This window comes from Saprolegnia diclina (assembly GCF_000281045.1).
Source record: "Saprolegnia diclina VS20 unplaced genomic scaffold supercont1.53, whole genome shotgun sequence".
Lineage (NCBI taxonomy): Eukaryota > Oomycota > Saprolegniomycetes > Saprolegniales > Saprolegniaceae > Saprolegnia > Saprolegnia diclina.
This window is the reverse complement of record NW_008246120.1, coordinates 153607-168947: the sequence shown is the minus strand read 5'-3', so window position 1 is coordinate 168947 and position 15341 is coordinate 153607. Positions and strand designations below refer to the sequence as shown.

The window sequence follows — 15341 nt, the reverse complement described above, 5'->3', positions numbered from 1 at the left end:
TGCATTGGTGGACAAACGCCAAAGTTGAAGTGGCTGATCCCGCATTTCGCGAAATCATCCGGATACGTCGGATGACTGTAGCCATCATCAACATGTAATTTAGTCTTAGTACAGTGCACGCCACCTGTACCCTACCAGCTAAATGGGGTCCAAAACTTTTGTATCCCAGCTATGAATACACCTTTTTCTACGAAAAGGACGTTATAAATCGACTGTTCTGTCCAATAGGAAGCGATGTATAAGAACGGATTGCAATAAATCGAAAAACTGAGCAAGTTATCGGCGTTCAAAGTTGGGGCTCTACAGCCAAATTGCTACGAAACAGGACCATCGCTCGATTGTTTTTCATCGCTTTTACTATTTTATTATTTTTATTACACCATTTTATCTATTTTATTAAAATTACTATCCGGCTTATGCTAGTTTTACTATGCGACGGATCCGGATAAGGCCCGAGCCGAAATTGTTACAAAAAAGGCGATTTGGTAGTCTACAGATGGCGTGCACTGTAGATCCGCCCGTGGATCCTCCCTCCATTCTTGGGTCAGTTTGAAAGGTGAAGGGACCTCATGACATCGGCCACTGACAAGGCGCCTGTCCACATGCCCCTCGCGCTGCACCTGGCTGCTGTCGTGCCTGCCAGCGTTCTCGGCGCCATTGTCCTCGCCACCAAGAAAGGCACCAAGCGACACGTCCTCCTCGGCCGCGTCTGGACTGCCTCCATGGTCGCCACGTGCCTCACGAGCTTTGGCGTCACGGAGCTCTTGCCCAGCGGCAGCTTTAGCCCGGTCCACGCGCTCAGTGTCTTGACGCTGGCGTCGCTGGGAAAAGGCATTCAGGCGATCCGGCAGCGCAACGTCAAGCTGCACAAGAAGTGTATGCTGGGGTCGATGTTTGGGCTCGTGGCCGCTGGCGTGGCGACGTTGCTGCCAGAGCGACGCATCAATGCGTGGGTCATGCAGGGCAAGGAGCCGTGGCTGCAGCATATCGAAGCGAGACGCTAAGGAATACACCTTGTGCTGACCATCAACTCGTCTAAAAACTGGTCATGGACCTGCTCTTGGCGAGTTTCATCTGTCGACACGTGCACGCTTCAAGCTCTACCGACTCGAGCAAGCATTTCTTAGTGCAAGGCTGGGCTATAAGTCATGCATGCAGTTGGCTAGGACAGCAGACGCCGAGCGCATGCCACCTGTGGACGCGTATCCTGGCCAAAGATCGCAACACGTTTTCCGGATACAATCCGGATAATGTTAATTTTATTGTTGTGCACACGACAATAAAATACTGACGTGGCAATTGCATCTTGACGTGGGTATTCTAATGCTCCGAGAAAATATAAATACTGTATTTAAATACAGCCTTGGGGTGTGAACACTTGGCACACGCTTGGCCATTTTCACGAGGATGCTGGCAGCCGCAATTGCGTTGGCGCTCGTGTCGACAGTGGTCGTCGCGGACGAGCCGCGCTGTGTCAAGTGGCGAGCAACCTCCGGCTGCGACCCCGCAGGCCCGCGCGATTCGTGGTACGATGCGTCTTGCAGCTCGACGATCCAGTCGGGCAGCTCGGGCTACTGCGAGTGCGAGAACCGGCGGCGCGTCCGCGAAGTCGACTGCGAACATCACCTGTTCACGTGCCACGACGCGTGCAAAGAGGATGCGTCCGCCGAATTGCACTATCCCGCTGGCATGGAGTATGTCACTTGCGGCAGCACCATCAAGCTCGTGCACGAAGCAAGCCGCTTCCGCCTGCACTCGCACGAGGTCAACTATGGCACGGGCAGTGGCCAGCAGTCCGTGACCGCCCATGGCTCGCGCGACGACTACAACAGCTACTGGCTGGTGCGTGCTTTGCCTGCAATCGCATGCATACTGATAAGCATGCTAGGTCAAGGAAGGCGACGGCGAAGCCGCGTGCACCTTGGGGGCCAAGATTGCCTGCGGCTCCACGATCCGCCTCGAACACATCAACACGCGCCGGAACCTGCACTCGCACAACTTTGCGTCACCGCTTTCCAGCGGTCGGTTTGGCGAGGTGAGCGGCTTTGGCGTCGCAGGCGACGGCGACCGCAGCGACTCGTGGATCCTCGAATGCGAAAGCGGCATGCAATGCAAGGCCGGCGACGAAGCGTGTGCGAACGGCGCGGCGCCGAGCTGGGCGCGCGACGACCTCGTGCGTTTGCGCCACGTCGAGACGCAGCGGTACCTCCACAGCGACCACGCGGCGAGCTTCAACAACCAAAACTGTCCGCGCTGCCCGATCGTCGGCCAGCAAGAAGTCAACGCTGTGCCAACCAAGAACGACAACGGTCTCTGGTTTGCAGGCGAAGGCATCTACCTCGGCTAAGATCCTAGTCGCTTCCACTGAGCACCACCGTTGCGAAAACGAATCGATACCTTGATACTTTTAGCCCACGCGTTCGGTACTCGTCCAGGCCGTCGCCAGCACCCACGGGCATTTACGACTCTGTTATTGGTCCCTTGGCCCATACGGTCCATAGAAGGATGCTTGGGATGGGACATTGGTCGCCAGAGCCCACCACCGTGGCATTATGCAACTCCCACCAAAGAAGGCAAATCTCATCACGACAACTGGTCGACTCGGTCTTATGCGTCGTCGTCGTCACTGCTCTTGGCGACGTCGAGCACTTCGAAGCCGTCGTCGTCAAGCGTATACCGCAAGCTCTCGTCGGCCTTGAGAAAGGCCTCGGGGATGCCGCCCGTATTTGAGGGCATCGCGTACAAGTGGCGCTTCAAGGCCGCGATTTCAGTCGCGACGCTGTCCACGAGCGCGCACGAGGCCAACGCCGCAGTCGCGTGGCAGCAGCACGTTCGTGGCGCGTGGGCCGTCAGAATCGGGGTCAGCGTCTCGAAAAGCTGTGCGACATAGCACTCGGCGGGGCGGCCAAACCACTTTTTGGCCTTGCCTTCGAGCGTCAAGAGCTCGGCGACGAGCGTACGCAGCTGGTTCTCAGCACAGACCCGGGTCAAGTCGTCGTCAATGAAGCGCTGGAAGGCCTCCAACGGACTCGTAGTCGCAAAGACGACCGACTAGACATGGGGTATGAGTGGATTGCAAAGCTCAATGACCGAACCTCGGGAAAGAGACTGCGCAAGGTCGTCGTCGCGCGGAGCTCCTCCTGCGCCTTCTACAAGCATGGGAAGACGGCGTGAGACAAAATTTATCACCGGGTCGTACTTCTTTGAGCTGGGAGTCGTCCGTGCGCTTCTGCAGCTCGGAGGCGATCTGCGCCTTGTTGAGGTCTGCGAGAAACTTGCGTTCTTCGAGATACGTGACAAGCCAGAGCATGCACTGGTCGGCCGTGCCGCTGCCCGTCTTTTCGTAGCTCAAAATCGCATCGTCGCGCTTGAAGCCCATGCCCATGAGCCGCTGGAGGACCAAGTTCATCTTGGCGTTCTCGGCGCGGGACGCGCGGCTCGTTCCGGTCACCTCTTCGGGTTCCGGCGACGGCGCTAGTGCCATAGATAAGAGTCAATTTCATAGCAAGCTTGTCTTGTTGTACGGGCGTTCATCGGGACGACAAACTCGCTCATCTGTCGCTGGCCCCGAGGGACTTTCGTCGCCGGTCGCTTGGACGGTGTGGTCTCTGGTGGCGGTGTTGTCGCTGCCACTGCTTTGGCTTTGGCCTTGACCTTGGATTTCGGCTCTGGCGTGGCGTGAGGTGCGGCCGCGGGCTCGGCAGGCGGCTTGGGTGTGTGCTTCTTGGATGTCGGTTTGGGCTCCGGCGACCGCATCGCCTTCTTCGTCGTCTTTGCTGGCGACGACCGCGTCACGGGTCCTTGTGTGGTCTTTGTGAGCGAAGCTTTCGTCGGCTTCTTGCTTGAAGCGACTGCAACCTCGGGCGGCTCGTCCAGCGCGTCGCTCATCGCACGCTTCCGAGAGACGCTTTGGATGCTCTGTAAGCTCTTCTTCTTCCAGTCCTCATAGCCCTGAGAGTGCGCCTTGTTGAAGATGACTGTGATCTAGACAGGCAGGATGAGCACGCGACGTCGCTCGTCGCAGCGTACCGGGCCCTTCTCTGCCGCCACGTACTGGCCAATCTTCTCGACCGTGAGCGCCTCGACGCCTTTCGCGTTCAGCTCGAGGATCTCCCAGCCTACGCCGCATTAGATGAGGCCATCATCGATCGTTGCGCTGGTCGTCGTCGCCGCACCGGGGCACACGTTGGCGCGGGCCGCCGCCGTACTCGGATGCACAAACGAGACAAAGACAGAGCCCGGACCATTCGGGTTGAGCGAGATGAGCGTCATGCCCAGGCGCTCGCCCGGGACGCGCTCGAGCACCTTCTTCACGAGCAGCGTCATGGACGGGATCGCTATCAACGGCAAGTCGACCGCCAATGCTAAAGTAACGTCCGGTTACGTCAATCGTATCCGGATATGTACCCGCCTGTTGCCTCTGCCGCTGCGATCTTGTTGCGTGGCAAGGTTGACGCTCCATGGTAGGACAAATTGTACTGGCTGCGAGTGCACGTCCGCAAGGGTTAAAGATGCGAGAGAGGCGACTACCAAAGCACAGCAGTTGCGAGTTAGTAGTGCCATGGCGGGTCGAACGTTTGTCTGGATCAGTGCGGATGTGTACAATATTGTCTGTTGCAAGTATATTGTATATATTAGGCTATTAGTTTACAAATTCAATTCATACATAGTCGAAATTTCATAAATACAAAGTGGCACGTCCGCCTTAGAGCGTGAGGGGCTTGAGGTAGCGCTTGGCGTCGTCGTACCCGAGGCAGATGACGGCCGCGAGGCCGTGCACCGTGCCGTCGAACGCATCAAACGTTTGTTGCTTCTTGGTCTTTCGCCGAAGCCAGAGCTGCTTGATGTCGGCGAGGTAGTGGTGCAACACGGGCGACGGCTCGTCGTCCATGTCCCACAAGCTCGGGTGTCGAAGGCTCGCGTAGAGGCTGAGGCACAGAGCCACGTACAAGGCGCAGCCGTGGAGCGCGCGGAGGTATGCGTCTTGGGTGCATTCGTCTTCGGCGTCGGCGAGCAGATTGATGAGCTCGGCTTGGACGTCGGGAAGCGGTGACTCGCAGTGCTGGCGCGGCAGGAGCGCCAGCATCGACTGTTCCAAGTTGGCCGACAAGCTAGTGGCGCTAGCGTGAGCTCGGCAAGCGAAACGAGCAGGTCACGTACTCTTCCCAGTTGATGTCGTGGTTGCGCCGCCGCTTGAGTGTCATGACGTTGTTCAACGTATCGGCCACGTCGCTCCGGGACCGCTTCTCGAGCTCGAAAAACGCGTGCACATAGTCAAAGGCCTCGGAGGCAGTTGACGGCTGTTGCTGGCGCTTCTCCATCTCCTCGACGGCCGCGGCCGTTAGCGGCTGCTCGGTCTTGACGAACCGGCCTTTCACGCGCGGCCGGGCGTTGGCCAGCGTCTTGCGTACGCGGTACCGGACCTTCTTCCGGGACAGGCGCTACGCATCGAAATCTGTTTAATCTGAAAACGTCACAAAGCACTCTACCTTGGTGCGCTTCTCCATGTACTTCTCAATGAGGACGCGGCGCGAGCGCGGCGTGTAGACGCCAATCTTCTTGGACGGCACCGGAAGGAGGTTGTTGAGGCTCAGGGCGGGCGGGCCCGCAGGGTGGTTGGGTGGCATGTGATGCACCCGTGGCAAGCTAGTATCGGCCGCGCCATATGAGAGACTCGTCCAAATATGTCCCGAAATGCCTACTTGGTGGGGCTGGGATCGTCGACGATCGGCTTGGGCGACCCTTTTGTAAAGCTCAAGAGCGCTTGACCGCCTTCGTGGTCCGAGCCCTCAGAGCTCTCAAACGACGAGCTGTACATGGGCTCGGCGTAGTGCTGGACGCGCTGCACCTGCGCATGCTGCGGCGTATCGTGTCGTTGCCAGTCCAAGACGACGCTCAGAAAGAGCTCTTGGGACCGCAAGAGATCCTGGGCTTCCTACAAGCACCTCGATTAGATATGTCCATGACGCGGCTAGTGTACGGCAGACGTCTCGCGCGGATGCTGCTTGGCGTAGAGCTGGTCGAAGCGGGGCAAGTCGCGGTGGGTCGCGCCGGGTGGCGGCGACGCTGTCCGCATGCCCTCGAGCGGCGAGGCGTAGTGGCGGGCGAGGTTCATGCCCAAAGATAGAGTGCGTAGCGGAACGTCACTTTTTTGACGCGTTGGTCACGCGAGAGTCAGTACTAGTCGACTTGTTGGCGACTACGAGCCCCACTTCTTCGTGGCCGACGGTAAAGACGACCCACCGCAGCCACTGCTCGGCGCTTTGAGAAATATGGAGACACCGCGCCGGCTTGTATCGCGAACATCGGCGGGTGATTGGCTACGACCCGCCATCGCGCCATGTTGCCGTGTCATTTTGCGGATTTTGTTCTCGGCGGCGCCAAAGCCGCGCGCTGATTGGCTACAAAACACCTACCCCGCTCCAGAGATAGCCAGGCAACGCGCGACGTTTTTTAAATTTTGCAAATTCGTCCTGGTCGTTTCTATTTTATGGCATACAAATGGAGAGAGAAAAGACCGGAGAAGGCCATTAAAATGAACGGCCTTTTATTCGCGCCCAAGTTGAAGTTGCGAATTGAATCAATGGACCGAAGAAGGTGCTGCGAAGGTTCAGCACCAGTCGGCCTCTACGTGGCGTCGCGGACGGCCACTCGTTTCAGCGGAGCGTCGCAGAGCGGGCGCCACGTACGTCTCTATGCGCGACGACCACAAACTGGTGGCTCTCCGCGCACCGTGTCAGAAAGATCCTGTCCCAGCGGGAAATGATATGCATGGCCTTTCTGTGGTCCACGATGACTTGGCCCGCCGACGACGTGGGTGGTACGCAGCGCACGGCCGGCGACAACGCGCCGCGACTGTCCCATGAGGACGAGGAAGCGCTGCAGTGACGATGAAATACGTGGCGCGACGAGAGCGCAGGATGCACATTAGCAACACGATACCAAGCCGCTGTCGTCGTAGTCGACGGCGACCATCGATCGTGAGCCTTCCGACTATGTAAATGTGTGCAATATACCGTTTCTATGACGGTGGGTTGGTCCGAGGCGCTGATGTCGTTTCCAAGTGTACATTTGTCGTTGGCATGTCCTCGTTGATCCCCGATGATTGAGTACGAAGAGATCCGTCCTATTGTGAAGTCCTCCTCGTGGAATAAGACATTAGTATCTGCACCCGTGGTCAAAATGTCTTTAAAAGAGGAGAGCACACTGCGGCTTCTGCCACTGTCGTCCAAGGCCGAGCGACGCGATCACACTCTGCGTCTTCGCGTCTATCGACGCACTGCCACGATGGGACGACACGTAAAAGGCGCCGTCGCCATACGCCGTTGCGAGCGCGTTGAGGATCGCGACGTGGTGCTCGTGGCGCCACCACTGACTAAAGACATTGACTCGCGTCATTGTTCGCATCGCGTCGACCAGCGTCGGTACGAGATGTACAAACTGGTTCCAAGCACACGGATGGTACGCCACGTTGAGCGTCGCCAAGGGCAGATGCGCCGCAAAGATGTGTTGCAAGTCGGTCATTTCCAGCGAATTCTCCGCCAAGTTCAAGTGGCGCAAGTGCGGCAAGTCGCGCAAGAGACGTACGAACGCCTCGAGCTGCGTGGTTGTGAGCTCGTTGCGCTTGAGGTCCAGTCGCTCGAGGTGGCGCAGGTGCGGAAGCCCGCGCAGGAGCCGCGGGATGTTTTGCTGCGGCGCAAAGATCGACGCGTGCGTGAGCCGCGATAGCGCCGGTCGGAGCATGTCGCGGTCGATGGCGCTTGTGAGCTGTGCGCAGCCGAGCGAGCGTAGCTGGGCGGCTTCCAGGAGCGCGCGGGCCATCGTCCGGGGCAGCGTGGGTGGAAACGACGACGGCGCCGCGTACTTGTCCCACTCAAGATGCACCAGCTGTGGCGGCAGGTGCGATACGCCGTATTTGAAGAGATCAACGTCGCGGAGACGCAGCGACTGCAGCGAGGTCGACGTGCCGATGGCCGCCACAAGCGCGGTCGCGAGCGGCGAGGCCTGGCGGTCCAAACCGAGCGCCACGTCGCGCAGTGCCAGTGATAGACTCTGCGGTGCCTCGAGCCAGGCCAGGAGCGCGGAGGCAAACTCTGTATGGGACACGCTCGTGAGGCGGTAACCCCGAAAATGAAAATGACGCACGCGCGGAAGGACCGAGAGCAGCGCATTCAGCCAGAGCGGGTCCAGCAACGCTGACGAGTGGCCGCGCACAATGCGCAGGCGCTCGAGGCGCGGGCAGGCGAGGAGCGTGTCGCGCATGAAGAAGGCGTCGTCGAGGACCATCGGATGCCAGCTGCACTTGATCGTGACCTCGACGAGCGCGTCGCAAAGGTACTTCTCGAGCAGCTCGACATCGCATCGTTCGTAGATCGCGTAGCGCACATGCACACGCGGTGCTAGTGGTAGCGTTGCCTGGATGAGCGCGCAGACGTCGCGCGACAGACGACCGTGGAGCTCAAAGGCCAACGGAACCTCGAAGTCCAGTGCGAGCGTCGGCACCAGTGCGAGCTCGACCAGCGCAGAGAGTGCTTGCATCGACGGCGTCAAGAGGTCGCGAGGCAGTGCATGTAAGAATGCTGCAAGCGCATCGTGCGATGGCAGGAAGCGCGCAATGGTCTCGAGGACGTGTGGGACCGCGCTTGCCATCGCTGGAATGATGGTTGTTGCGATCTTGGATTCGGCATCGGGAAGCGTCTCGACGACCAAAAGTGGCATGTGCCGATTTAATTGTCCGAGCGATTTCTCGCGCTAGAGTTGTCCAACGACGACGCAGGCTGGCCTGTATTGCTCTACAAAGCACATGCTATGCACCTGCCAAGTATGAGCGATTTCATTTTCAATCATGAAGTTGGCGTTCCAAACATGGTGCGGCGCGGTGGCCCACTCGTGTCATTGCTGATTGGCCAAAAAGAAAAGGCTTCAGCGAATCCAATCGCTGGATGGGATGTTTTTGATCTTGTTTTTTACGTGTGTTGAAAACAATGCAGAATGATGGTTGGGTAATCCGCGAGCCAGGAGTGCATGTCGCTATTCGCGAGACGAGACTGTCGACAGGCCATGCCTTGGCGTACCGGTACCACCACTGGAGCCTTTGCCAGTGCAGACCTGGTCGCACTATCGTCTTGTATAATGTAAACTCACATATGTTCGCATAACGACACGTATGAACTTCGGAAGGCTCGATAGCTTCTTGAAGAGGCTGAGGCGAGATTGCACGATACTCGTACACTTCATCTCCCACAATTATCTCCCACCGACTATTATTAATAGACTTGTCTGGTACCCAACAAGGCCCAGATTTGAGCTGACGTACGGACCGATGGATACATGGATGCTGTGCTTGTCGCTCGCAGAATCTTGTCGGCGCCAGGATACCCAACGCGGTCGTTTGAGCAAGAACGTCACGTTCTAAACGGAAGTACTGTGCTTGAAGCATCGATGAGCCATGTTGCTGCATGACGATGCAGCCGACTTATACACCTTGTTGAATCGTACGGTAGAAGGTAACGACTGCCCACCGAGGCAATGGAAAATGATGAATCTCTTGGAGGCCTCCAGACCGAGTCCCCTTGTTTTTTCGACGATCTTTGGTTGGCGTCCCATCGTCGAGTTGGACTCCGTGGTACGGTAAACACGAACCTGAACACGAAATCTGATAATTGCCCTTCGAATCGCAACCTCGGACCGCAACCTTGGACTGTTGCAGCCGCCAGCTGGCACGTTAAACCTTACGTTTTACGACGCAAGGCTGAAGAATGCACCGCGCAATGTGTGGTCCGAGATTGAAAGGAGTGTATGCGCCTCCACATCCCTTCCTTCATCAATGACCACGTCATCCATGGCCAAGTTCCAGTCGCATTCTTCTCGCTCCCGTTTAACCCGTAAATTGAACCACCAATCGTTCCCACGTTTTATGTTCTAGAGACCTCGACAAACTGTCGCTCTAGTTGGAGACTATAACGTACACATACACGACTGCACTCGACGTCCCGCTTGTCGTAGCTCCGGCAAAAGTACCGCATCAGCACGGTGCTACATAGCGTTGCACGCTTGCAGCGAACAGGTTTACCCTATGCGTTAAACACATTGACCACGTGGCGTGTCCCAGCGGCCGCTCGCTATCACTTCGACATCGGTGGCTTTATCCGGATGTATGCCGGATAAAAGAAATCGACGACCATACAAATACCAAGTGTATCGCGCCAACGTCGGAACTATCGAACCCGTTGAGCGCTTTCATTTCGGAAACAAGCATGTCTCGGGCAGGCGCCAAGTACCAGAGCGTGGCGTCGGCCGCGCCGGCGCCGGCGTCGACGCACCCGGTCGACACCGCCGGCTGGTTCTCGCGGATGTTCTATGCGTGGGCGACGCCGCTCCTGACGCTTGGCAACGAGCGGCAGCTCGACCCGTCGGACCTCTGGCCGCTCCAGAGCGAGAACAAGTGCGGCATCGTCTCGGCCGTCTTTGAGCCCAAGTTCCGCGCGACGCGGTCGGTCATCAAGACGATCCTCGCCACGTACGGCTGGCGCTTCTTCTTCATCGGTCTTCTCCAAGTGGGCTCGGTGCTCTGCACGCTGTATGGGCCCATCGTGCTGCGGCATGTGCTCGAGGCCATCGAGGCCGAAGACGCCGGCTTTGACGTGACCATTGTGCTTCAGTACGTCGTCTCGCTCTTTGCCGTCAAGGTGCTGCAGGCGATCGTCGCTGCGCACGCCACCTTTGACAACCAAGTGATTACCGTCAAGATCACGTCGGCGCTGCAGCATCTCCTCTTCCAGAAGGCCCTCGTCCTCGACGCAGCCTGTCGCCGGGACAAGACGGCCGGCGAGATCACCAACATGTTTTCGACCGACATTGTGTGGATCATCAATTTCTCGATCTTCCTCAACCAGCTCTGGCTCATTCCGATCCAGATTCTCATCGTGCTCTACATGCTCTACGACGTCATTGGGTGGGCAACCTTTGCCGGCGCCGGCGTCCTCCTCCTCACGATGGTCATCAACAACGTGATTGCGCGCGCCCAGCGAGCAGCGTTCAAGGAGGTCATGGTGCGCAAGGACGCGCGCATGAACGTCATCAACGAAGTGTTTGGGTCCATGCAAATTCTCAAGCTCAACGCGTGGGAAGAGAAATTTGGCGACAAGATCACAACGTGCCGCGAAGCCGAGCTCACGACGCTCTGGAAGGTCTGGCGTCTCCAGTCGTCGGTGACGTTCCTTCTGTACACGGCTCCGGCGCTCGTCACGACCGCCTCCTTCGCCGTCTACACGCTTGTCATGAAGGAGTCGCTCTCGTCGTCCAAGATGTTCACCGCGCTCTCGCTCTTTACGCTGCTCAAGTACCCGATGATCAGCTTGCCGCAGATCATTGCGACCATGATGCAGGCCTTTGTGTCGCTCAAGCGCATCATGGAGTTCCTCGACATGGACGAGAAGGACACGGACGTCGTCAAGACGCCCGAGACGATCGCAACCTCGGAACTCAACGCGTACGCTGAAAAGAAGATTGACATTGAGATTGCCGACGGCACGTTTGCATGGGACGCCAGCGGCAAGCCGCTCTTCAACAACATCAACCTCCAAATCAAGCGTGGCGAGTTTGTGCTCGTTCATGGCGCGGTCGGCGAAGGCAAGTCGTCGCTCGTCTCGGCGCTGCTCGGCGAGATGCACAAGCGCCACGGGTCGGTGTTTGTCGGCGGCCAAGTGGCCTACTTTTCGCAGCAGGCGTGGATCCAGAACCTCACGATCCGCGACAACATCCTCTTTGGCAAGCCGTACGACCGGAAAAAGTACAACGCCGTCCTGGACGCGTGCGCACTGAGCAAGGACCTGACGCTCTTCCCCGCCGGCGACCGCACCGAGATTGGCCAGAAAGGCGTCAACCTCAGCGGCGGCCAGAAAGCGCGCATCTCGCTCGCGAGAGCTTGCTACAGCGACGCCGACATCTTCCTTTTGGACTCGCCCTTGTCGGCCGTCGACGCGATCGTGTCGAACGAGATTTTCACCAAGTGCTTTCTCGGGCTCCTCCGGCACAAGACGATCGTGCTCGTGACGCACTCGCCCGAGATCATTGCGTCCTCGTACGTTGACCGGTCGATCGAGCTCAAGCAAGGCAAGTTGCTCATCACTGAAGTCGACAAGCAAGACGCCCCGATCCTCGTCTCGCCACTGAAGGCGCGCGTGGGCTTTGTCGCGGATGACGTGGTCGATGATGACGCGCCGACGCCGCGCCGCTTTGACTTGCTCTTGACGCCATCCGCAACGACGCCGTACTCGGCCGAGTTTGACGGGCTCTCGTACACGCCGGTTGACGCCACCGAAAAGGTGTACGCGGAAGGCGCCCCGGACGGCCGCCTCGTCCTGGACGAGGAGCGCAGCCATGGCCGTGTCTCGTCGGCTGTCTTCTTCAACTACATGAAGCAGATTGGTGGTCTTCCGATGGTGATCTACCTCGTAGTTGTGCTCTCGCTCTGGCAAGGCCTCTCGGTCGGCAGCGACCTCTGGCTCAGCAAGTGGAGTGCGTCGACAGCCACCGAGTCGCGCGAGACGTTCGCATTGCAGGCGCCGTGGTACCTCTCGATATACGCGGGGCTTGCGTTTGCCGGCGTGATCCTCACGGTGTTTCGGACACTCTCGATCTACATTGCGGGTCTCCGCGCGTCCCGATCGCTCTTTGCCAACATGACGTCGGCCTTGCTGCGTGCACCGATGCGGTTCTTTGATGTCAACCCACTTGGCCGCATCCTCAACCGGTACTCGGGCGACATGTCGACTGTCGACCAGCAGATTCCGTCGAGCCTGAGCGCCATGTCGGCCAACATCTTCATTGTCGGCTTCTCGCTGTGCACGACGATCTTTGTCGTCAAGTCGCTCGGCCTCATTTTGCTGCCGCTGCTTCTTCTCTACCTCAATGTCGGTCAGTTTTATATCCAGCCAGCCCGCGAGATGGAGCGCTTGAACAAGACTGCGCGGTCGCCGATGCTCAACTTGATCTCGGAGGCGATCGAAGGCGCGCTTGTGATTCGCGCGTTTGGCCCGAAGCAAGTGCGTCGCTTCCAGCGCCTCCATCACCACAATGTCGACGGCAGCAACCAAGCGACGTGGGCGAGCCAGGTCGTGACGCAGTGGTTCTCGCTGCGCATCCAGCTCATCTCGGCCGTCATGATCCTCGTCATCTCGGGCGCGCTCGTTGCGATGCGGTCGTACCTCAACGCGGGTCTCATTGGGCTTGTGATGAACTACGCGCTCACGGTTCTTCCGCAGCTCGAGAGCATTGTCCGTATTTGGTCGTCGCTCGAGACGGCGATGGTTGGCCCTGAACGCGTGGCCGAGTACGCGGCGATTGAACCAGAGGCGCCCCGTGTCATTCCTGGTGCGACGGCCCACGACTGGCCGACGACGGGCCACGTGACGTTTAGCAACATGAGCTTCCGCTACAAGGAGCACGATGCGCTCGTGCTCAAGGACGTCAACGTCGACATTGCGTCGGGCGAGAAGATTGGCATCGTCGGGCGCACGGGCGCCGGCAAGTCGAGCTTGACCATGGCGCTCTTCCGCATCAACGAGCTCGCGTCCGGCTCGATTTCGATCGACGGCGTCGACATCAAGTCGGTGGGCGTCAAGACACTGCGCAGTGCGATCGCGATCATTCCGCAAAACCCCGTGCTCTTCAAGGGCACGCTGCGCAACTACTTGGATCCGTTCAGCGACTATGGCGACGACCAGCTCTGGGACGCGCTGGGTAAAGTCCGGCTCCAGTCGCGCATCGCGTCTGTCGACGGCCAGCTCGAGAGCCACGTCGAAGAGAACGGCGAGAACTTTAGCGTCGGCGAGCGGCAGATGCTGTGCATGGCGCGGGCCCTCCTTCGGCAGGCGCGCATCGTGGTCATGGACGAAGCGACGGCGGCGATTGACCACGAGACGGACCAGAACCTCCAGCGCGTGATCCGGACCGAGTTTGCGGCCTCGACCGTCCTCACGATCGCCCACCGCCTCGACACGGTTTTGGACTGCGACCGCATTCTCGTGTTTGACCAAGGCCGGCTCGTGCAGTGCGACAAGCCGCAGCAGTTGATTGACGACGGCACTGGCATCTTTTACGAGCTCTGCCACGAAGGCGGGTACCTCGACAAGGTGCTTGCGTCGCCGTAGAGCAATATTGGAACAACAACCATAGATGTATACTACTTATATGGACCTGTCTCGCGTTATCTTCGTTGCTACAAAGACTTCGCATACGTGGAGAATATAAATACGTGGAGAATATAAATCTTCATAGATTTATACTTGTGTGTGAAATTATTGTACGTTGATGAGCACTAGCATAGACACAATGTTCGACAACATAAGTGTGGACTCAGTGGGGCCTCGCTAGCGCCGTTATTGACGTGGCAGCTCGCATGGCCGTTACTGACGTGGCAACCTCACAGGACCGTGAGCAATCCCGTCTACAAATGCTGTATTGCGCACCTCGTCGCTCATCGCGTGCAAAGATTTAGGCGCGAGCGGCGCCGTGCCAAAGCTCGCAGCAAACTGTAGCGTCGCAGCGCCGCCCTCCCCAAGAACATACTTGAGCACGACGGCGCCAAAGCGACCAACCTCGCCACCTTGGTCGCCGAAGATCTTGACGCTGACGGCTGTGTGGATCTGGACGCTATTAATGTACCCCTTGATTCAATGCTCCAAGACCGAATAAGACCGGTTCTTGTGGTCAAGCTCGAGCACCACGCACGCATCCTGGAGGAACTTCAACGCACTGGGAGATTGCCAAGTCCGGCCTTACACTTCGCCATCGAGCGTGAGATCCTGGGAAGGTCCAATGGAGAGCGCATCGGAAAAGCCGACCGTCTGGATGCCAAGGCCACCAGTCAGTCGTGCTACGCAGCGCCTGCGCACGACAAAGGATACGTCGGACGGGGAAGATCACAGCCAGCGGACTCCAGTGGGCTTGGTATCTGCATATCGAGTAGATCGAGCAACCGACAAGTGAGGAAATGCAAATATGAACACGTGAGCAAAATCCCGCCCTGTCCCAGCGGCAACTTGGCGGCTTGCGCGAGAGCAAGCCCGCTGCAGTAGGAAATCTCACCGAGTTGTATACATTTGTTTGAAACAAATCGATAGGTCACCCAGCCTACGTGGACCGTGTTGGGTTTGCGACACGACTGTGGTCAATTTTATTGGCGAATTCTGAACCTACAGATGTACAGACTGTCTTGTATCCTACGATGCACACAGCACCGTTGCATGTGTGACCGTTTCCGCTTCAAAGACAACGCCAGACAAAGGGAGGCCGTACACCCAAACACCGGCGTGTGTACTATGAGGCAAATAGGAAAC

The 15341-nt window shown here is 58.1% G+C and overlaps 6 protein-coding genes across 6 annotated transcripts; 3 read left to right on the top strand and 3 right to left on the bottom strand.

The window, feature by feature from the left end:
• The first annotated feature begins 515 nt into the window (after positions 1-515).
• On the top strand, positions 516-1119 carry SDRG_12858 (hypothetical protein). The gene has a single exon (XM_008618940.1). The coding sequence runs from the start codon at positions 570-572 to the stop codon at positions 1002-1004; it is 435 nt and encodes a 144-aa protein (XP_008617162.1). The 5' UTR covers positions 516-569; the 3' UTR covers positions 1005-1119.
• A 253-nt stretch (positions 1120-1372) lies between these two features.
• Positions 1373-2452, top strand: SDRG_12857 (hypothetical protein). Its single transcript, XM_008618939.1, has 2 exons — positions 1373-1842; positions 1889-2452. Exons 1-2 carry the CDS (start codon positions 1408-1410, stop codon positions 2345-2347), a joined length of 894 nt encoding a protein of 297 aa, XP_008617161.1. The 5' UTR covers positions 1373-1407; the 3' UTR covers positions 2348-2452.
• Positions 2300-4385, bottom strand: SDRG_12856 (hypothetical protein). Its single transcript, XM_008618938.1, has 7 exons — positions 4176-4385; positions 4030-4118; positions 3525-3984; positions 3200-3474; positions 3096-3149; positions 2398-3051; positions 2300-2351 (listed from the first exon to the last, which is right to left on the bottom strand). Exons 1-6 carry the CDS (start codon positions 4324-4326, stop codon positions 2608-2610), a joined length of 1473 nt encoding a protein of 490 aa, XP_008617160.1. The 5' UTR covers positions 4327-4385; the 3' UTR covers positions 2300-2351; positions 2398-2607.
• A 220-nt stretch (positions 4386-4605) lies between these two features.
• On the bottom strand, positions 4606-6346 carry SDRG_12855 (hypothetical protein). The gene is made up of 5 exons (XM_008618937.1): positions 5981-6346; positions 5703-5935; positions 5490-5646; positions 5161-5441; positions 4606-5111 (listed from the first exon to the last, which is right to left on the bottom strand). The coding sequence occupies exons 1-5, from the start codon at positions 6113-6115 to the stop codon at positions 4706-4708; spliced, it is 1212 nt and encodes a 403-aa protein (XP_008617159.1). The 5' UTR covers positions 6116-6346; the 3' UTR covers positions 4606-4705.
• Positions 6347-7128: 782 nt separating this feature from the next.
• SDRG_12854 (hypothetical protein) lies at positions 7129-8718 on the bottom strand (the record flags this gene model as incomplete). The annotated part of the gene is made up of 1 exon (XM_008618936.1): positions 7129-8718. The coding sequence occupies one exon, from the start codon at positions 8716-8718 to the stop codon at positions 7189-7191; it is 1530 nt and encodes a 509-aa protein (XP_008617158.1). The 3' UTR covers positions 7129-7188.
• Positions 8719-10256: 1538 nt separating this feature from the next.
• SDRG_12853 (hypothetical protein) lies at positions 10257-14153 on the top strand (the record flags this gene model as incomplete). The annotated part of the gene is made up of 1 exon (XM_008618935.1): positions 10257-14153. One exon carries the CDS (start codon positions 10257-10259, stop codon positions 14151-14153), a length of 3897 nt encoding a protein of 1298 aa, XP_008617157.1.
• Positions 14154-15341: the final 1188 nt, after the last annotated feature.